This window comes from Bubalus kerabau, chromosome 10 (assembly GCF_029407905.1).
Source record: "Bubalus kerabau isolate K-KA32 ecotype Philippines breed swamp buffalo chromosome 10, PCC_UOA_SB_1v2, whole genome shotgun sequence".
NCBI lineage: Eukaryota > Metazoa > Chordata > Mammalia > Artiodactyla > Bovidae > Bubalus > Bubalus kerabau.
This window is the reverse complement of record NC_073633.1, coordinates 108,119,885-108,142,298: the sequence shown is the minus strand read 5'-3', so window position 1 is coordinate 108,142,298 and position 22,414 is coordinate 108,119,885. Positions and strand designations below refer to the sequence as shown.

The window sequence follows — 22,414 nt, the reverse complement described above, 5'->3', positions numbered from 1 at the left end:
TCTGTAATAGAGTACTTCTGTATTGAACATATATTTAGGTTCAAATAGGTCCATTACAAAATGTAAGTTTTCTTGATTTTCTGTTTACTTCTTCAGGGCTTTAATGTAAAAGACCAGTTGCTCAAGATATGCTTCTATACAGCTGATAAAAGCGTACGGGACTTTCTGGTAGGTAAAGGTGAGACCAAGTAGTTTATGTTTTCTAGTAAATGTTGGTGAAACTTCAAAACAAATTACTTTAACATTCAGCTAATACCTAGTAAAATAAAAGTATGACAACTCCTTGTCTTTATTTAAATGAACATTTTGCGTTTGTGTTAACGGAAAATTTGTGTGAATACATACATTGCCTCAGAAATTCAAAATATAATTCTTAAGTGGCATTTAATCTCATGGAATTTGTTTTGCAAATGTTCTTGATTCTTTGTGTTTTTTTCTTTAATTGCTTTTTGTTCAAGGTTGAAATTTTTAAAGAAAAAAATTATTTTTCTGAAAAAGAGAAAAGGACTGTAGACTTTGTGCATCAAGTTGAGAAGTTCTATTCAGGACATTTACAAGAAAATATACAGATCCAGTCTTTACCCAGGTAGTCTCATTAGCCCCGTTTTTATAACATAGGAAGAATACTATAGATAAGGCTTAGTTTTTAATTGTTATCTTGGACTTCTTATGTGGAATTGAACTCATATTCCCTATGAAAATTAAACTTGTATCATCCAGAAGGGCCTGAGGAATCCCCTGTCATATCAATATGTACATATCAGAATATTTTAAGATAATAAATACAAAATTAAGAGTATTGAATTCTGTGTTCCCCGAAAGAGTAGAACTTCTTGAGCAGATAAAAAGGAATGATGCCTTTCCCTCCAAAATTTAAAAATTTCCTATCACACTTTTAGGTATTGGATAAAGGAACAAGATTTTTCCAAGCACAAGTCTGTTTTGGACTCGTTCCTAAAATATGATCATAAAGATAAACTTAACAAGCAAGATCATAGGATTGTGTTAAATTGGGCTCAGTGGTGGAATCAGCCAACACAAGAATCCATCCTTCTCCCCTGGATAAATCCAGAAGGCAAGTGTGAAAGAGCCTAAAAGAATGAATGAAGATTAAATTAGGCATTGGTATTTGAATATTTTGGTGTGTCTTCATTTTCGAATTCCTTTTGGGGAAAAATATTCAGTTGCTTTAGAATGCAAGTCTTTATATTGAGAGCTTTTTCTTGTCTTGAGGTTTTTGTAAGGGATTTATAATGTGATTGTGAAAGAGAAAAATCATCTGGTTCAGTGAATATGAAAATTCAAGGCTAAGAGTTCTCTTCCTAGGTTCCATGACGTTCTTTGTTTTTCAAAATAGTTTTTGGTTTCTCTTTGTGTAAACTGAGAATCTGTATCATACCGGGGCTCTGGGGAATAACTTAACAATGGTAAACAATGGTAGTTCATAGGGTGTCAAATTCACGTTTATTATTACAGCTGAAGTTTTTGTTTATACTAAGGAAAAGAAAAGGGAAAAAGAAGGCTGACAAGATAAATGAAACACACAGGTAATTCCCAAGCTTCATTTAACCACTGTAGTAACGGGAGGCAACATTTAGCTCTTCCTCCTGCTGACCTATCCATTAGCAAACGAACAGCACACAAGAGGGAACTAGGAAAAGGAGCAGAGGGCCTGAGTGATTCTTCTTTTATGTTAAATATTTGCCCAGATCATCATGTTTACTCAATTAGTGTTGAGTTTTATGTCAGTAATCATCATTCATTGCTATTTTAAAATGAATTTTGTTCTTATTTAGGATATAACTCGTATTCTCCTGAAGGCCTCTGGAGATACCTCACAGCACGCCATGATTGGCCCAGCATTATCCTGTGGATTGGAGAATTTCAGACCCAGAGTAGTTATGCTTCACTTGAGCAGAATAAATGGCCACCTCTGACTGTTGATGTTGTTGATCAGAATACTTGTTGCAACAACTACATGAGAAATGAAATTTTAGATAAGCTGGCCAGGTATTGTAACTGTTGTTGATGTTTAGTTGCTAAGTCGTAGCCAACTCTTTGCGACCCCATGGACTGTAGCCCACCAGGCTCCTCTGTCCGTGGGATTTCCCAGGCAAGAATACTGGAGTGGGTTGCCATTTCCTTCTCCAGGGGATCTTCCTGACCCAGGGATCGAACTCACATCGCCTGCACTGGCATGCAGATTCGTAACCACTAGACCACTAGGGAGCCCTCCAGGTAGTTTTTAAAACTTAAATGTAAAATCATAATGCTTTTAGAAGATAGGGAAGGCTGTCTTCATGACCGTGGGATTAGGGGGTGCTTTCTAAGAGGCTTGGTGTGGGGCAAAGGGAGACGACACTCCCTGAGACCAGGGGAGCTGCCTGGTGGGACCTGTGTCCCTCAGTGGACAGCGTTAGCCAGCCTGCTGCCACACGGCACAGAGTGCACCAAGGCATCCCCGTCCTCCCTTTTTCTTGATTCTTGTCTCCTAACGGGGATCTTCGTAGGTCAAGACAAAGCAAAGCAGAAGCCTGAGGGCACAGGACTCTTGTAGACCATCCCGCACAGGTGAGCGAGCCTCTGGGGACACACAGCAGAAGAGTAGAGCTTGGATCTGGAGGGGAAAGATACCAGCACACAGATAGTTCACAAAAGAGGAAGCATACATGACCAATAAACATTTGAGAAGATGCTCCTTCTTATTTATAGTCACAGAAAGGGAAATTTATTTTACAAAAAATCTAGGGACAATGACTGTCAAAGGTAGAATAGAAAAATAAAATGTGGGATAATCATACAGTGGAACAGTGAGAACTATGCAAGTGAAACTGGAACAATGAAGACATGCTACAGCTGCAGTATCAACGTGATAAATCACACAGTGCGAAGCGGGAGAAACGAGGCAACAACGGCGTGTCCAGGATGTTCCATTCATATATGTCATGTTTGAAATAGCCAGAACCAAATATTATTAATATTTCAGGCTACACACATGGGTAGTAAAACCATGTTGGTGAATGAAAGTAGGGAAACAGTTATCATGATCATCTGGATAGTGGTTACCTCTGCGGCAGAAAAGCTCGTGTGAAAGGGGAGGAGCACTCCAAGGACTTCCAGGTACAGCGTCCTATAATCTAGGTGGTGGCTATGTGGTGTTTCTCTAAACTCCACATAATACTTTCTTTTTGTACTCTTTTAACGGTACGTATGGACTTCTCTGGTGTCTCAGGTGGTAAAGAATCTGCCTGAATGCAAGAGATCCAGGTTCGATCCCTGGGTCAGGAAGATCCCCTGGAGAAGGGAATGACTCCCCATTCCAGTATTCTTGCCTGGAGAATTCCATGGACAGAGGAGCCTGGCAGGCTACAGTCCATGGGGTCGCAAAGAGTCAGACATGACTGAGCGACTAAAACTTTGCCTTTCATGATGTATTAACAATAAACTTATAGAGCTATTTAAATGCAAATTTCTGTTCTTTAATAGTTAGTCTGTTTAAGTTACTCTTTATTATGCTTTTAATCTCTTAATGATTTTGTTTGGATATTTTGGTGAATTCCTCAGTGTGTAAAGCATCTAGCTTCAAGAACCACAGTGGGTTGTACAGTTCTAGTCAAAAACAAACAAATGGAAGTAATTTAGTTTATGTTTCTGAAATATTTAAGATAATTGGAGACTGTCATTACTACCTTAAAATACTATAGTGATGCAGAAACCTTTATTGGAAACTAGCAAAAGACATGTTTCAGAACATATTTATGGGGTAAGAATTGGCAGTCTCAATTTGTAAATACTAGTTTTTAACTAGTTGAGATTACTTAACAATGGAGATGGTCTGGTCTGCTCTGAATGTAGCAACTTTTTAACTTGCCATGTTTTATTTAAACCTTCCCAATAGGAATGGAATTTTTCTTACATCTGAGTTAGAAGACTTTGAACTCTTCCTTGTCAGACTAAACCGTGTTGGGGGTGTGATGCAGGATGCCCTTGCTGTTCAAAACTATAGGTCCAAAGAAGGATGGGATTTCCACTCGCACTTCATTCTCTATTGTTTGGAACACAGTCTACAGTATCTTCTTTATGTCTATCTTGACCATTACAAGTGAGTACCAAGAACGAAGCCTTCATGTTCCCTCTTTCCATATTACATCTGAATATGACTTTTAGGAAAATACTAAGCATTCATGTGAGCAATACTGATCTTTTTGAAGTAGTTCCCCCCACTCTAACATTTGGTAACGTCTTTGAGTTTATATTCCATTCAACTAAATGCTTATCGTGTGTTTTTTAGATGTTAATTATGTAACATCAATATTAACCTTTTAAATAATTATATGTTTATTAATATTTACTAATTTATTAATATGTATTAATTTATTAATATTTAATGCTTTAAGAGTTTAAAGGAGGGAAGATTCTAAAGGTTAACTTGGACTTTCATACCAAACAAATGCTAAAAACTTTGACTTTATAGCCACTGCAAGGTATCTTCAGTTCAGTTCAGTTCAGTCGCTCAGTCGTGTCCAACTCTTCGCGACCCCATGAATTGCAGCACGCCAGGCCTCCCTGTCCATCACCAACTCCCGGAGTTCACTCAGACTCACGTCCATTGAGTCAGTGATGCCATCCAGCTGTCTCATCCTCTGTGGTCCCCTTCTCCTCCTGCCCCCAATCCCTCCCAGCATCAGAGTCTTTTCCAATAAGTCAACTCTTCGCATGAGGTGGCCAAAGTACTGGAGTTTCAGCTTCAGCATCATTCCCTCCAAAGAAATCCCAGGGCTGATCTCCTTCAGAATGGACTGGCTGGATCTCCTTGCAGTCCAAGGGACTCTCAAGAGCCTTCTCCAACACCACAATTCAAAAGCATCAATTCTTCGGCGCTCAACCTTCTTCACAGTCCAACTCTCACATCCATACATGACCACAGGAAAAACCATAGCCTTGACTAGACGGACTTTTGTTGGCAAAGTAATGTCTCTGCTTTTGAATATGCTATCTAGGTTGGTCATAACTTTCCTTCCAAGGAGTAAGCGTCTTTGAATTTCATGGCTGCAGTCACCATCTGTGGTGATTTTGGAGCCCCAAAAAATAAAGTCTGACACTGTTTCCACTGTTTGCCCATCTATTTCCCATGAAGCGATGGGACTGGATGCCATTATCTTCGTTTTCTGAATGTTGAGCTTTAAGCCAACTTTTTCCACTCTCCTCTTTCACTTTCATCAAGAGGCTTTTGAGTTCCTCTTCACTTTCTGCCATAAGGGTGGGGTCATCTGCATATCTGAGGTTATTGGTATTTCTCCCGGCAATCTTGATTCCAGCTTGTGTTTCTTCCAGTCCAGCGTTTCTCATGATGTTCTCTGCATATAAGTTAAATAAGCAGGGTGACGATATACAGCCTTGACGTACTCCTTTTCCTATTTGGAACCAGTCTGTTGTTCCATGTCCAGTTCTAACTGTTGCTTCCTGACCTGCATACAGATTTCTCAAGAGGCAGGTCAGGTGGTCTGGTATTCCCATCTCTTTCAGAATTTTCCACAGTTTATTGTGATCCACATCTTAGACATGCTCTAAAGTTTATATTTAGATAGTCAGACATCAGTATATATACTTACCTAAGATCAACTGGTAGAATTGTATCTGTGGCCAGTGTTATTTGCTGTTGGGTCAGTAATAATAATAATAATAATAGTGGTAGCTCAGATGGTAAAGCATCTGGCTACAATGCGGGAGACCTGGGTTCAGTCCCTGGGTTGGGAACATGTCCTGGAGAAGGAAATGGCAAACCACTCCAGTATTCTTGCCTGGAAAATCCCGTGGAAGGAGGAGCCTGGTAGGTTACAGCCCATGGGGCTGCAGAGTTGGACACGACTGAGCAACTTACAACTTATGACTGTGAGTGAGTACTTAGACAATGTATCTGGCACTGTTCTTAGTGCTTTATGTGCATTATCTCGTTTAATCTTCAGAAACTCCTGTGAGGTGGTTATTCACACCTCCATTTCACAGATGACGAAACAGAGGCTTTGAGAGGGACCCAGTGCCTTGTTTAAGGCGCACAGCTAGTAAATGGTAAAGTTAGATTTAGTTATATAACCCACATTCATCTGCGAATGAGAACATTTTTATTTATTTTGTGTAGTATAGGCTAGGAATTCAAGCAAAGGATGTATTTCTTGTTCATATCATTAAGGCTTACTTGAACACAGAAATATTTCCCCCAAAACTACTGGCAAGTGAGGGTTTAAAAGCCATATTTTCAGAGGCCCTGTTATGACCCTTAACTGCTTAGTCTCATCTTCTCTTGTAGTTATATAAACGTTTTCAAAAAATCTCTTAAGCTGAAGAAAGATCTTAAAGCACAAAGGTATTCTGATAATCTTACACAGAGTTGGTAAAATTTCGTCATGGTAGGAAACACTTTAAGTGATATTATCTCTGTCTCTAAAATTTTCTTTATTCCCAGATCATATGTAAGGCATATGAAAAACATACTGTAAGACTGGGAGTATACAGTGTTTACTTTTTTAAGTGCAAAGTTCTTTTTTTTTTTTTAATGCTAGATATTACCTGAGCAAATATGGGTGTAATTGTCTTACCCTTTATGTTAATCAGATGTTTTGTGTGTTTGTTTTATATACAGACTTAGTCCTCCAAATTGTCCTTTTTTGGGAAAAAAAGATTTACATGAAGCTCACCCTTGGTTTGAATTTTTAGTTCAGTGTCGACAAGTTTCCAGTAATTTAACAGGTATGGGTGTCCTATGTTAAAACAGAAATTGCTTTAGATAAATAACCAGTCTTTTGGATGGAATTTAAGTTGTAAGCTCTTTAAATAAGTCATATAACTGTAGACAAATATTTGACCATAATCTAGACTCAGGCTTTATTTAAGAAGTAGATAGGTGATATGTGGTATCTGACTCCTGTTTTAATTTGCATTTTTATTGCTAATGAATTATATATTTTTATGTGTCAGGCATTTATATTTTCTGCTTTGTAAAATAGTTATTCTGTCCATTTATCTGTTAGAATCAGTATTTTGGGCTTTTGTATGAGCTCTCTGTTGAAGACATTAATTGTTAGGTTGTTGTTTTTTGTTTATTTTTCCCCTTGTTCATTACTACCTTTCAGTTTTCCTTGTTTCCATTCCCCGAATAGAAGTTTTTATTTTTATGTAGACATCTATTTTTCTTTCCCTTTGTAATCTGATTTCCTATTGCTTTTACGTTTGGAAAGTCCTTACTGTGGGTAGAGCTAAAAATTCATTTTCTTTCTTAGAATTATATAATTCTTGTGTGTGTTTGAGTCACTGAGTCATGTCCTACTCTTTGCATCCCCATGGACTGTAGCCCTCCAGGCTCCTCTGTTTATGGAATTCTCCAGGCAAGAATACTGGAGTGGGTTACCATTTCCTTTTCCAAAGGATCTTCCTAACTCAGGGATTGAACCCAGGTCTCACACATTGCAGGCGGATTCTCTATCATCTGAGCCACCAGGGAAGCCCATATAATTCTTAGTTTAGTATTTCTCTCTCAAGGAGAAAAATGTACTTTCTTATTTTTCAGATCCCAGACTGATCTTCCAGGCTAGCCTTGCAAATGCTCAGATACTGATTCCCAGCAACCAGGCCAGTGTCAGCAGTATGCTATTGGAAGGACATACCCTCCTAGCCCTTGCTTCCACAATGTATGCCCCTGGGGGCGTCAGCCAGGTATGGACAGCACTTTTACATGTTATAGCAATATAGGACTGATTATAAGTTTAGCAGAAATACCTGTGGATCTTCTAGATCTCAGTTGATTTAAAATGTAACCACGTACCAGTATTTCATTAAAGAGTATAAAACAACAGTGAATTTTTAAGCTTTATGTCATATCCTCTTAAGTTGAAAGATGGATACAGTCAGCCCTCCATATCCAGGGGTTCTGCATCCACAGGTATGGAGGGGCGACTGTACTACAGCATTTTATTTGAAGGACTTGCTGCTGCTGCTAAGTCGCTTCAGTCGTGTCTGACTCTGTGCGACCCCATAGACGGCGGCCCACCAGGCTCCCCCGTCCCGGGGATTCTCCAGGCAAGAACACTGGAGTGGTTCGCCATTTCCTGAGGTCCTCACTTTTTGGTTATCTGTAAAGGTCTTGAAACCAATCCCCTGTGGATACAAGGGGCAACTGAATGTTGTGTAGAGATTTTTTTCCCCCTTTATTTGCTCTCAGATAGCCCAGGTTTGTTTTTAGGATGGAATCAAGATCTAATTGCTCCTTGGAGTAAGTATACTTTGAATTTGTGGCTTGGGGATTATTCTCTATTATTTGACCTCTTTGAGAGCTAAAAAGGAAATCATAATTTTTAGCTACCCTTAGAAACTTTTTTGAGGAACCCAGTGAAAATTTGCCCATCTCTGCTTTTTTGAAAGTGTAGCATGGCTGGTTAGAGGGAACTTAAGAATGCTGCTGCTGCTGCTAAGTCGCTTCAGTCGTGTCCGACTCTGCAACCTCAGAGACAGCAGCCCACCAGGCTCCCCCGTCCCTGGAATGCTAGCTTAATTTAATTCCACCTGTTTTAGATGTTGCAGTATATCTTAACTTCATGGTTACTTACTCCTCTGTTTTTAATCACTGTTAGAAGTTAGCCATAGAATAACTTGAGACCTGAGAGAAAGAACCTAAGAGTCATCTAGTCTAGTAGGTTTTTTCTTTTAAAATATTTACTATTTAATATACAATTAAATATTTAATGTTTTAAAATTTTAAATATTGTTGTAACAGAGCCTGTTTTCAAACAGATTTTCCTTATGCAGTTTGAAAGCCACTGGCCTAGCTGAACCTTCTAATTTTTTAGTTGAAGAAACTGAAGCCTGCCTGATACTAAGTATCCAGCCCAGGGCCACACAGCCAGTTTGTCTTTTTTTTTTTTTTTTTAAACTTTACATAATTGTATTAGTTTTGCCAAATATCAAAATGAATCCGCCACAGGTATACATGTGTTCCCCATCCTGAACCCTCCTCCCTCCTCCCTCCCCATTCCATCCCTCTGGGTCGTCCCAGTGCACCAGCCCCAAGCATCCAGTATCGTGCATCGAACCTGGACTGGCAACTCGTTTCATACATGATATTTTACATGTTTCAATGCCATTCTCCCAAATCTTCCCACCCTCTCCCTCTCTCACAGAATCCATAAGACTGTTCTATACATCTGTGTCTCTTTTGCTGTCTCGTACACAGGGTTATTGTTACCATCTTTCTAAATTCCATATATATGCGTTAGTATACTGTATTGGTGTTTTTCTTTCTGGCTTACTTCACTCTGTATAATAGGCTCCAGTTTCATCCACCTCATTAGAACTGATTCAAATGTATTCTTTTTAATGGCTGAGTAATACTCCATTGTGTATATGTACCACAGCTTTCTTATCCATTCATCTGCTGATGGACATCTAGGTTGCTTCCATGTCCTGGCTATTATAAACAGTGCTGCGATGAACATTGGGGTACACGTGTCTCTTTCCCTTCTGGTTTCCTCAGTGTGTATGCCCAGCAGTGGGATTGCTGGATCATAAGGCAGTTCTATTTCCAGTTTTTTAAGGAATCTCCACACTGTTCTCCATAGTGGCTGGCTAGTTTGTCTTTAAGTCAGAGCTAGAGCTGTTGGCCTGTTACTCCTTGCATCTTATGAAAAAAGGACTTAAATTTGGAAAAGAGAAAAACATTATTCTGTATCACATTATCTGTCTTTTTATTTAGGTTGTTCAGAATGGAGAAAATGAGAACTCTCTGAAGAAAGTAGATCCCCAGCTACTGAAGATGGCATTAAGTCCTTACCCAAAGCTTAAAGCTGCTCTGTTCCCACAGTACACCGCCCCTAGTGTCCTGCCTCCCGACATTACACTCTACCACCTCATTCAGGTATAGTACCGAGACATATCAGCCAGAGTGGAAAAGAGAGACCATTCTGGGTCTTCCAAGTAAGGTAACGTGTGCATGCTCAGTCATTTTCCACTGTGACCCCCGTGAACTATAGCCCACCAGGCTCCTTTGTCCATGGGATTCTCCAGGCAAGAATACTGGAGTGGATTGCCATTCCCTTCTCCAGAGGATCTTCCCAACCCAGGGATCAAACCTGTGTCTCCTGCATTGGCAGGCAGGTTCTTGACTACTGTACTACCTGGGAAGCCGGAGTCTTCCACGTGTAGGCCATTTAATGTAGGAAATTACTTATACAGAATGATAGCAAAAGAGAGAAGCCAAGTGTGTAATGATGAGACAACCTCAAAATTGACAAAGATGGACGTCATCAACACTCCTAAGGCTGCCAGAAAGTGGTGTTACTGAACCCAGCAATGGAGCCTCTCTGAGAGACACACTCAGAACCAGGCTGCCTACTGGGGGCTTGGAAGAGAGTGTACGGCTGGAACCTTGTAGGAGATCCTCCAGAAAACACAGAAAGGGAAAGCATCTCAGTTTCTCCCCTCTTCCCACCTTTACTCTCTCATGGCTAAATGTGTCTGGTAGCCAAAGCGCAGGTGAGTTTGGGAAATGCAGTTGTCCGGTTAAGGGCAGAGCACGGGAAAGGTGGAAATGGGTGGGAGGGCAGACAGGCAGTTGGCCAGCGTGCTGGTCTGCTACTCTCATTGAAAGCTGCTTCATGCTACCACTGAGAAACTTCTGTTTCTTCTCAGTGAATAGGGCTGTTCATTTAAGTCACCTTTTTCAGGACAAAGACTTCTTCAAGAATGTGAGAGAACTACAAACCCTATACCCAGAAAAATTGCATATAATTTTGCTTATGTTCCCTGAAACCTATTGAGGGATCCTCAATTAAGAACACTGTCTTGACAGAAGACAACAAAATTTCGAAAAGCAGTTATCCTTCAATTAAAAATTAAATACTTTTTTTTTTAAAAAGAACACTTTGTTTTGATCATTTCTCACTTTAGAAGGCTTTTGCTTTTTTTCCTGAGTACAGATATTCTCATAGTGTCTTCAGTTAAACGTAAATCCTATAATCCTATAAAAATATAAAACCTCTTACTCTAATGTGAAAATTTTACAGACCTGTGCTACTAAAAATGTGGTGATCCCCAGGCATACAGGAGTCCGTGAACTGCTTGTTGCTGATATGTGTCAGAGGTGTTTTTTGGTTTGTTTTTAATGTAGCAAAACTTTCTTGAAGAAGGAAGCAGTCAGCTAGATTTATATTTATCACAAGCTTCTTATCTCATTGCAGAAATGAGATAAATGGATTACATAGATATAAGTGGATTACATAACAACATAAAAAATACATGTTTTAGTACATAAAGTGGATCCCATCAGCCTAAAACAGAAGTGGTTTCCAGTTGTTGTTAGTTCTGTTTTTAGGTTGAAGCAGTTTGTTAGTCCTATTGTTTTAGGAAAAGTATTCCCTCTTCACTAGACCATAAGATTCTCCCTTCATTTAAAGTTAAAGCTGCTTTGGAATTCCCTGGTGGTCCAGTGGTTAGGACTTTCACTGCCATGGCCCAGGTTTAATCCCTCATTGGGAGCCCTAGAATAAATGAATGAATGAATTAAAGTATACTTAAATAAATAATCTAATACACACACACATATGTAAATAAAATTAAAGCTGCTGTTTTCCCCGCCACCCAAATCTGGACCTAATAGTTCTGTTGTCTCCTGTATAGTTCTCTGTCTCCTTCCCGCAGTCTGTTTACTGTCTGCTAAACCTTTGGCCTGCACATTTCAAACAGCCAGTGCTCCCTGCTCTCAGATCCTCTCTGACTGACCTGGCCTTAGTCTGCTGTTTTCCTTTGGTGGTGGTATTGCTGCTTTGGTCCTCACATTGCTGTAGCCCGTGACCCAGCTGTCTCTTTCCTGACCTGCTGCAGCGCACCTTGTTGTATTTATGGTAGCATTTTCTAGCCGCTTAGTCCTCTTGCCTTTGATTCCAAAGCATTTATAAAGCCCATTTTTACGTTGTAATTATTGCTGGTTCTACCAAAAGACAGTAAACTTTGCAGACATAGTTTGAAATGAAGAGAGTCTTTAAAAGAAACATAGCCAGTTCTGTTTTTATTAAAGTAGAAAAATGTCTCATACCCTCTTTTTTGTTTGTAGCTGTTTTCAAAGAATTTATATCTAGAAAAATGAGAAGTTTTTAATTGCCATGGAAAGGGAAGCAGACGGAAAGAGAAAGTGAAGCTCTTGCATATGATTTAGTTTACTTTAGAATCAGTTACCTTTTAACTCTGATTTGACCTCTCCCCTTTTTCAGTCATTGTTGCCCTTTGATCCTAGCAGATTGTTTGGCTGGCAATCTGCCAACACATTGGCTATAGGAGGTAAGTCATTATGGATTCTTCTTGCTTTAGAAGCATTTCAGCAGTGTTGACAGTAGAGGATCATTTATGTAAAGCCAAGCTAGTTTTCTCCCTCATACTTTCTATCTTAAAAATAGAAACTTAAAAAAAAAAACTGGTGTGCTTTTTTTAATTGAAGTATAGTTGATTTACAATATCATGTTAGTTTCAGCTGTACAGCACTGTGATTCAGTTATATATTCTTTTTCAGATTCTTTTCCCTTATAGGTTATTACAAAATATTAAGTGCAGTGCCCTGTGCTAGACAGTAGGTCATTATTGGTTATCTGTTTTATGGCACCCCACTCCAGTACTCTTGCCTGGAAAATCCCATGGACTGAGGAGCCTGGTGGGCTGCAGTCCATGGGGTCTAGAGTCAGACACGACTGAGCGACTTCACTTTCACTTTTCACTTTCATGCATTGGAGAAGGAAATGGCAACCCACTCCAGTGTTCTTGCCTGGAGAATCCCAGGGATGAGGGAGCCTGATGGGCTGCCGTCTATGGGGTCGCACAGAGTCGGACACGATTGAAGCGACTTAGCAGCAGCAGCAGTATGTGTTAATCCCAAGCTAATTTATCCCTCCCTGCCCTTTTCCCCTTTGGTAACTGTAAGTTTGTTTTCTATGTCTGTCGGTCTCTTTCTGTTTTGTAAATAAGTTCATTTGTATCATTTTTTTAGATTCCACATCTAAGCGATATGATATTTGTCTTTGTCTTTGGCTTATATCACTTAGTATGATAACCTCTAGGTCCGTCCGTGTTGCTGCTGCAGATGGCATTATTTCATTATTTTTATGGCTGAGTAGTATTCCATTGTATGTATGTGTGTGTGTGTGTGTGTGTGTGTGTATACACACATACATATATCTCACATCTTCCATTATGTGTATGTGTATATACACGTATATAATTTCTGCTGTGTGAGCATGTATGTGTGTGTGTATCACATCTTCTTTATCCAGCCCCTTGTTGATGGACATGAAGGTTGCCTCCATGTTGTACATAGTGCTGCTGCAGTGGGCATCAGCGTGCATGATCGTTTTGAATTATTTTCTCCAGATACATGCCCAGGAGTAGGGTTACTGAATCTTGTGGGAAGTCTGCTTTTAGTTTTCTTAAGTAGCCTCCATACCGTTCTGCATAGTGGCTGTTCCAGTTTACATTCTCACCAACTGGGTAGGAGGATTCCTTTTTCTCCACACCCTCTCCAGCATGCATTTGATGATGGCCTTTCCGACCAGAGTGCGTTGATGCCTCGTGGTAGTTTTATGGATGCTGAATTGAAAACGTCCTTTGAGTTAAAAGCCGTGAGGTCACTGGTGCTGTACCTGCTGGGAAACGTAACACAGACCCTCCGCTTACGTTTTTCCCTTTCCAAAAACCCATGTTCCCTTGCAGTATAGTATTAATATTATAAAGGTTAAAAGCGTAGGGGTTTTTAACATTAGACAGGTCCTGGCTCTGCCATGTAATAGCTGTATGACCTTGGGCACCTGATTTAACCTCTCGTCAGTTTTCCATGAAATAAGGTGAGTGACAGTGCCTTCCTCACACGTCACGAGACGCATTTAAAAAGCTCTTAGATGGTGAGCACCAGGTGTGCACACACTGCCATCCTCTCTAGACCGTAAACATTTCCTTCATTTTTTTTGTATGCCATTCCTAAACTCTGCTTTTTCTGTTTCTTTTTTACTTACTCATTTTGGGTTAGCTTTTAATATCATATTACCTGTGGTGCCTCTGCCTGTATTACTGTAAAGTAGGATTCAAATCCATACTTTTCACGTAATACATACCCTATAAATACTTACTGATGTACATAAAAGTGCATTTTCTAACATGTCAGTTTTATAAGTTCTAATTTCGGTATATTGAATTTACCTGGTGTCTAGCACAGTGCTGGGCCTGTAGGAGATATTCAGTTGGTGTTTGTTCAGTGCAGGATGAGGTAGTGCTTACTGCATTTTCAAGTGAAAACACTCATTCTAATCTCAGTGAGGTTACTGGAGAGTAGGCAGAACCCCCTGTGCGGTTCTGATGGCTCCAACTCCACCCGTTAGCCGGAGTCCTGAAGTCCTGGTGAGTATGGAGCACTCGACCCGGTACACTAGGGGAACTGAAAGGAAGCTGAAGACCTGTTCCCTGCCTTGTTTTTAGAATTTTAAAACATATTTGACGAAATAAAGCACAAGTTAAATGAAATCATTATTATGAAGATGTAATACAGATGTTTTAAATTGGAGGGTTGTATTTAACTAGAATGCGTGCTGCTTTTTTCATACGGTTTTACCACGGAAAATGACCATAAGGCAACTGCATGGTAATTTGGCTTTTGCAGCAGGTTAGAGAAAATTTTCCCTTATACAAAACCTCCATACTGGTCCCCCAAACCACTAAAAAAAATCAGGGTCTTATTTGAATAAAAATTCAAGTTTGGGGACTCGCTTGTGGTTCAGTGGTTAAGACTCCACACTTCCACTGCAAGAGGCACGGGTTCAATCCCTAGTCAGGGAACTAAGATCCCACATGCTGTGCTGTGTGACCAAAAAAAACACAAAGACTCAGATTTGTTCATTTGCCTTTATGTGAACTCTGTAAATAATGGATGAATGAATGGTTCTACATGCAATTTTAAGTTATCAAAATCAATCTGCTCTTACAAAAAATACAGATAAGACGTGACAGTTTTTTGATCTCGAGGGAGGTGTAATTTTAAGGAATAGCTTTGTAAGATGATGGGCTCCTCTAAAGTCTTCAAATCTTTTTTTAATTAAGAACCTAGTCAGAATGTAAAAATTCCTTTGGAATTGCATGGGAGGATATAATTTTACTTCAGCTTTGAACTATGAAAATAAGAGCAGATGCACTGTTTTCCAGAAATGGTTCCTTACAGTTCAAAATGTTTTATCTCCTTTTTAAAATAGGTCTTTAGTGGTTAAGAAGCAGTTAAAGATTAGGGCTTGATAGGAACAATTATTTCATATGAACTTTCCACATCCACATATCTTTTGACTTCATATTTCTCTAAAAAAAGAAAAAATGTTTTTTTCTGCTTTTTCCATGGGCACAGAGGAACTTTGAAACACTGCTGGTCTTAGAAAGATGGTATGATGCAGATAATAAGGTGCTCATGAACGCAACATGAGAAACAGAAGTAGCTATAATAAAAGATTATTAGGGTATTAATGTGGAGAAATGAATATTCTCAGTATTTTGGAAAAGGTACAACGCGTTGGTCTTGAATAGAGGATTCGTATAAATATGATACGAAGGCGTTCACCGTGTAAATGAGCTGTGTGAATGAGTTAAAAAGCTCTGTGTGCCGATTATTAACAGATTTTGTAGTTAAAGGGTTATTGCCAATGTGAACTTAAAGAATCATCAAATACAGAATTACAGCATCTAAAATAACAAGTTCAATAGGTTTAAAACATACGTTTTTACGTGGCTTCTGAGGTACACATTTTTGTGTGAAATGAGGGCTACTGCTCCACATTTAAAATGATTACATTTTGGTGGTTCAAAGTGATACACAGTGGTACAAAATGATGATCGCGACCAGTTTTCTTTCACCATTGCCAAGTTAAGTTTTCCACATGCCGATATGAAGTTGATCATGGTGAGGTGCAGAGGATTAATATTGCTTCACTTTCCCCCAGATGCAGCGAGTCAGCTCCCACATTTCTCTAGCCCTGACCTGGTTAATAAATACGCTGTAGTAGAACGTCTGAATTTTGCTTATTATTTACATCATGGGCGGCCATCATTTGCATTTGGTACTTTTCTGGTTCAGGAATTAACCAAGAGCAAGACCCCCAAGCAGCTGTGAGTATTTAAAATATAATTTATACTCTTAATAAAAAGCATATTTGTGTATTTTTATACACGCATTTATAAAAACCTACTGGAAACATACCACAGTTGGTCGTTTTATTTTTCATTTGTACTTTTCTGTATACCCTAGGAGTCTGGCACTTAATCTTACTTTGTGAATAGGAAAAAGATTAAAATATATTTTTAAATATCATAAATATATCTTAGAATCATGTCTTTAAAAATTGAACCAGGAGCTTGCCAAATGTTAGCAGTTTCAAAGAGGGAATTTTATAATTAGATGTGAATTCTGTATTTAAGATCTTGGTCTTTTATAATTCACTTTTGTAAAGCACAGAATTGAGAGGAGTATTTGATATAATCAGCAGCTAAATACAGACTTAGTATCTTGGTTTATTTTATAGGTAACTAATGCAACTTTATGGTAAAATATTCAAGTAAATCAGAGGATGAAAAGTGAAAAAAAAAATGTTTTGTCTCTCAGCTTCAATTCTATTGTACATAGTAAAAATAACCATGGTTAACTTCTTGTGTATCTTTCCTCTGAATTTTTCTATTCATATAAAAGAACATATATGAGTCCTTTAAAATGCATGAGCTTTATGATGTCACACTTTAGGTGCCATTAATTTTCTTGGTAGGTTGTGTGAAAGTGAAGTCGCTCAGTCGTGTCCGACTCTTTGCGACCCCATGGACTGTAGCCTATCAGGCTCCTCCGTCGGTGGAATTTTCCAAGCAAGAGTGCTGGAGTGGATTGCCGTTTCCTTCTCCAGGGGATCTTCCCGACCCAGGAATTGAACCCGGGTCTCCTGCATTGCAGGCAGACGCTTTACCGTCTGAGCCACCAGGGAAGGGTAGTTTATGTACATCCTTAGAATTAATAAGATCACAGGTTGACCGTCTCTCATAAATTCTTTTCCATGTTCCCCTGAATGAAGTTGGAAGCAAAAATTACTTGGACTATGAACAGGTGTTTTAGGAAAAGGTGAAATATAAAGGAATAGGGGGCTATGGAGCCAGAAGACAACTAAAAGCTACCAAGAACCTAAGTGGATGAGTACAGGGGGTGAAAAAAAGCAATGGGGGGACAGGGGAGGAAGTCACAAAGTCCACAAGTATCACTGATGTAAATCCATCTGCTTTTTCTGGTGAGAAAAAAGTTTCACGTGTTGATGTGATTTTTGATCCCTTTCTTTCTCAGGGTCCAGCAAGTCGGCCATGAAGCCTATGTTTTAGGGCTCTCCTGCTTCCACATATCTTCAATAGGAGCCGCCTGTGTATGCTTCTTAGAATTGCTTGGTCTCGACAGCCTTAAGCTCAGAGTTGATATGAAAGTGGCCAATATAATTTTGAACTACAAGTGTGGAAATGAAGATGCTCAGTACAACTCGATCAGAGAGTCGCTAAGTATAGCACCTTTATGTCGTTTGTTTTGTTTAAAGGACAAGGGACAAATGGGTCTAAAGCATTGAATTGTGAGTGGTTGGGGAAGAAACAATTATCTTCTGCTTCATCCTTTTTCTGCAGAATGTTTGTACTTTATCTCATTTCTTTGGGCCCGTTAATGGGTTTCTGAAATGTCTCTGGGCCACACTCTTCAAGTAGAAATGCCCAGTTCCTGGGAATTCCCTGACAGTCCAGTGGTTGGGACACTGATTTCACTGCAGTGGCCCAGGTTTGATCCCTATTTGAGGAACTAAGATCCTCCAAGCCATGCATTGTGGCCAAAAAAAGAGGAAATGCCCACTTCCTGACCATACTTTTCTCTTGACCGTATTTTGTGGTTTAAATTTCTTATAGCTGAAAAACTGTCTAAACTTGCTCTGGGTGAAAGGGCAACCATAGAAGAATTACTTGTTCTCTTAGAAGAAGGCACATGGAGCAACATTCAGCAGCAGGAAATACAGAGGTTTGTGAGCTGCAACCCTCGCCTCTTTTTCAGGAAACCTGACCATTCCAGTCTGTGTTTGCCTAGTGTTTCTTCTCTCAGATGTTTTTGCCAGTCCCCCCTAGACCTTATCTTCTTCCTCATGGAGTACTTAGCGTACTTTAATGCATCTTGCCATCAGTAAAAGGAGAATGAAGATAATGATTCCTTCTTTAGAGAGGGTTCCCAAGAGGTGGAGAGGAGCTTTGCCTCTGCCAGGGCCCTGCTGGTCTGAGACATCGCCACTGTTAACATGTCGGAATCGGGTGCAGGATGGGTCTCACAAAAGTTGACTCTAAGTGATGTCCTTGATTTTTTTTTTTTTCTTGCTAATATATGTCAACTGATAATGGAAGGTGAGGTGACCATCTTTCCACAGAAACCCCTCTCTTTACACATTGACGTCATCTTTCCTCTCTGCTGTCCACTGGGGTTGACCCTGCCACCCCAGCCCTGGGGATGCACCATTCTCCTGTCCCTCCCTTCACCGACTGTGTGCTCAGCAGGTACCCTCCCCTTAGCGAGGAAGTCCAGGTGCCTGTCAGGCCTCCCTCTGACACTTAAAGAGAATCATGCAAGAGAATCAGGCACTCAGTTTCTCGAGGGAATGTTTTCTCAGTTCTCCTAAAGATGCTACATTACATAGCTGGTTTGACAGACACTTGGTTGGTACCGGTGTGGGGCGGGAAAGGAATTTTGCCAGTATGCTGAGAAAGCTGTTGTGCATTATGGACGAAAGTTCTTTTTTCAAAGCCTTCTAATAAATATTTGGTGTTTGTTGAAAGGCATTTTAGAGAATATACTGTAGTTAAATTTATTTTTTGCTAAGTTTTTAGCTTAAAGCTGTATTTTAACAAGTTCTTTCCCTCTTACCCCCATATCCACTCCCAATTACAGGTTATCCAGTGAATCCAGCAGCCAGTGGGCATTAGTGGTACAGTTCTGCAGGCTCCACAATATAAAACCGAGCACATCTTACCTTAGAGAATGTGCCAGAGCAAATGACTGGTTACAGTTTATTATTCATAGCCAGCTCCATAGTCACCACCCAGAGGAGGTAAGCCACCGATTGTTCCTGGTTATTAAAGAAGAGGAAATTGGAGCACTTCTCAGAAGACAGTGTTCTTTCTGTTGTATATCATAAGCTTTTGTTTGCTATGGTGACTATTTTTACTGAGATTTCTGTGGGTTGGCTTCAGACAAAGGACTAGTCATTACTACCAAAGAGCTGAAGGAAGAGTTTGTGTGACTCTAGATTGAATCTGGAAACTCACTCAGACATAACAAATGACTTTAAAATTGTGCGGTCACTTCTGACATACAACGGTCACTTCTGACAGTTCAGGGTGAGAAAGAACAAGTTTGCCTCTTTGTCCAACATTTTTAGCTCCAGCTGAAATTGGAATTTGATTGTCTTTTTTGATCATCATCTAATATGTTTTTAGGTGAAATATCTTCTCCAGTATTTCAGCCCTGTTCTTCAGGACCATTTAAGACTGGCTTTTGAGAACTTGCCCTCAATGTCCAACTCCAGAATGGACAGTGACCAGGTCTGCAACAGGTCCTCACAGGAACTCCAGAGACACAAAGAAGAGATGACGGATTTCTTTCAGATTCTGCTTCAGTGTTCAGAGGTGCCAGACTCCTGGTGCTGGCTCCTGGGAGAAGCAGTGAGACAAAAGGCCCCAATCCTCAGTGTCCTGGCCTCATGTCTCCAGGTGAGGATCTCAAAAAGCCTAAATTAAGGACTCAGAGGGCAGTAGAAAAAGCTGAGGGAAGACAGAGAAGGCTGACGTCAGGGAGGCTGTGAGGCGAGGGCAGTGAGGCTCCAGCGTGGGTTTGCAGGTCCCTAACACCTATGCTGCTCCTGCTTAGGCCCTGGGCCGTCTCGTGCGCTTCCTTGTGCCCTAACGTTCAGTGACTGAAGTGGTCAGAGCCCTGGCTCCGGGCTGGCAGTCACAGAGAAGGGTGCTTTGGTGGGCCGACCTCCTCTGCTCTCCTCTTGAGCAGGATGGGGGATGCTCGGAACAGTCCCTTGGTCAGCAGTTCTATGGAGGACAGGCTTGTTTTCTTACACTCAGTACTTCCCTGACCTCCACATAGATCCCCTCAGGCTTTTGGCCTTTTGGTCTACTGTACTCTGCAGGACAGCTTATTATAGTCCCTTGGTTGTTCATTAGAGTTTGTTTCATGTCTGAAGGCTTTTCAAGTCATCTTAACCAATTTAGCGAGGTGACTTGTTCTCAACAGGAAATACCCATCTGTAGTTGTAGCATTGCTGGAAGCTTCCTCAGTCAGGCAGTCCATGTGTAGGCGTTCCTTACTTTGAAGAGTTTTTTCCGCTGGCAGGATGCCAGTGCTGTCTCTTGTCTCTGTGTCTGGATCATCGCCTCTGTGGAGCCCCACGTTGCAGCTGAAGCAGTGGGACCCCTTCAGGACTCAGCGGAGGGCCACGTCTGGGGCCTGGAGGACCTCTCCGTCATCTGGAGGACATTGCTAACAAGGCAGAAGATCAGGACTCTCATCAGAGGTTTCCAGCTTTTCTTTAAGGTAGTGTTAATTCATTCTTTCCTCAGTCTAAAGGCCTTACTTCAGAATATCCACCATTGGCTTTTTCAATTATTCCTGTCCCTGGGATTTTTTTTCCAAGCCAACAATAGATAGTGATACTAGAACTATCACTTATTTAGCAAAGTGCTTTATATATATCATTTTAGTTGATTCTTACAATAATCCTGTGTAAAGTAGTATTTTATAAGGATGTTATGAGTGATATTATCCTCATTTTACAGAATGATATACCAAGGCTCACAGAGCTTAAGAAACATGCCCAGGGTCTCAAAATGCTTTAGTAAGTTGTTTACTTACAGTTCAGATCCATACTCTCCAATTCAAAAACTCCTATCCTCTGAACAGAAAGCTCCCATCGAAGTGATGAAATTGTATTGACTGATGCCACAGACGAACAGTAGTTCAGCAGGTCAGTGGAGCCCATCACCCGGGAGTGTGCGCTGGCCACGGTGTCTCAGCTGCGTCCAGTGGAGCATCCGCTGCTCATGTGTAGTGGACCAGGCACAGGACAGACAGAAAATGGGCTGTTGAGTAGGTGTGCCTGGCCTGAGATCTTTTTTCCAGAAGGAAATATAAATTTAATTTCTGTTCTTTTTAACATAGATGATTTCACTTTACTATGAAGCTTTATTAATAGTTTTGTTTTACTGTAACCTGTCTTGTATTGGCATTATTCATTGAGAAAATAGTATTAAATTTCAGGATTTTGTAACTTCATTCAAACTCTTCCTCAAAGGATTCCCCACTCCTGTTGATGATGGAGATGTATGAACTCTGTATGTTCTTCAAGAATTATAAGGAGGCTGAAGCTAAACTTGTGGAGTTCCAGCAGAGCCTTGAAACTGTAAGTTGGAATTATAGTAATCTTTCTTGCTGATCTGAAATTGACTAAAGTGGCCTCTTGTCTACTCAGAGTCAGGATATGACAACAGGTGAATAGCTGTTAACATGGCATGATTCATACTGAATCATTTATACCACTCCAGAGATGGAGAGGCAGGACGGGAGTTGCAGTGACCTTGCTTATAGCAGATCAGTTGCCATGGATGACAGGGAGGTTTCATCCAGTGTGCTAATGACCTCTGATCAGTATCCTGACGCTGTAGCCAACCTCAGTGGAAAAGGAATTAATGGTGTCTGCTGTGGATGCTACAGAGGAGTGTGGTGGTTACATGGGCCGTGTTTTGCCAGTCCAAAAACAACTTTGAGTGTGAAGGGGGTTTAATACTGCTTTTGTTCACTATGACAGAAAATAATGGCTTTTTCCATCAATACTCGTGGTTTCTGTCCAAATGATGCTGAACCTTACGGTTAATTTCAGGCTTTACCTATTCCGGTGCTTGTTTCGGGCCTGTTTAGCATGTGGAACTGAGTAACCCTATGGAAAAAAGAGGAACTTAGAAAAAAGGAAAAGAAATATGCCTTGGTCCTGCTTGGAGTTTCAGCACTTTTGCCCTCTATCCTAAAAGAGCTCTATGATAAATGAGACAAAACCATATACTGATTTTACCCAACAAATATATCACAATGGAATCTTAGTATAAGATTTTCCTCCCAATCACATTGATCTTAACTATAGTGAAACTTCTTTAAAGTTTTATTATTTGAAAATATTGAATCGGTTACTCAAAAAACCCCGAGGTTCCTAAATTATAGAAAATAGAGACATTCATTTCCTTGGTCTGTCACTCTCCATGACTGGAGCCATACCAGGTAACTTCTTTTTTTTTTTTAATTATT

General features: G+C 40.2%; 1 protein-coding gene across 5 annotated transcripts in view; it reads left to right on the top strand.

Annotated features, from left to right (window-relative positions):
* Positions 1–22,414, top strand: part of SPG11 (SPG11 vesicle trafficking associated, spatacsin) — a 76,148-nt gene that overhangs the window by 23,686 nt on the left and 30,048 nt on the right. For all 5 annotated transcript variants that reach the window (XR_008699818.1, XM_055538940.1, XM_055538941.1 and 2 more), the window contains exons 12-27: positions 97–168; positions 459–586; positions 900–1,075; positions 1,797–2,010; positions 3,899–4,102; positions 6,641–6,747; positions 7,565–7,710; positions 9,743–9,904; positions 12,255–12,321; positions 16,002–16,167; positions 17,378–17,583; positions 17,977–18,085; positions 19,001–19,160; positions 19,549–19,821; positions 20,453–20,653; positions 21,411–21,518. Coding sequence is in view for 4 of the 5 variants with exons in the window: in XM_055538940.1 (XP_055394915.1) it covers positions 97–168; positions 459–586; positions 900–1,075; positions 1,797–2,010; positions 3,899–4,102; positions 6,641–6,747; positions 7,565–7,710; positions 9,743–9,904; positions 12,255–12,321; positions 16,002–16,167; positions 17,378–17,583; positions 17,977–18,085; positions 19,001–19,160; positions 19,549–19,821; positions 20,453–20,653; positions 21,411–21,518 (2,499 nt within the window). In the remaining variant the exon portion in view is untranslated. The remainder of the gene's footprint in view (positions 1–96; positions 169–458; positions 587–899; positions 1,076–1,796; positions 2,011–3,898; positions 4,103–6,640; positions 6,748–7,564; positions 7,711–9,742; positions 9,905–12,254; positions 12,322–16,001; positions 16,168–17,377; positions 17,584–17,976; positions 18,086–19,000; positions 19,161–19,548; positions 19,822–20,452; positions 20,654–21,410; positions 21,519–22,414) is intronic.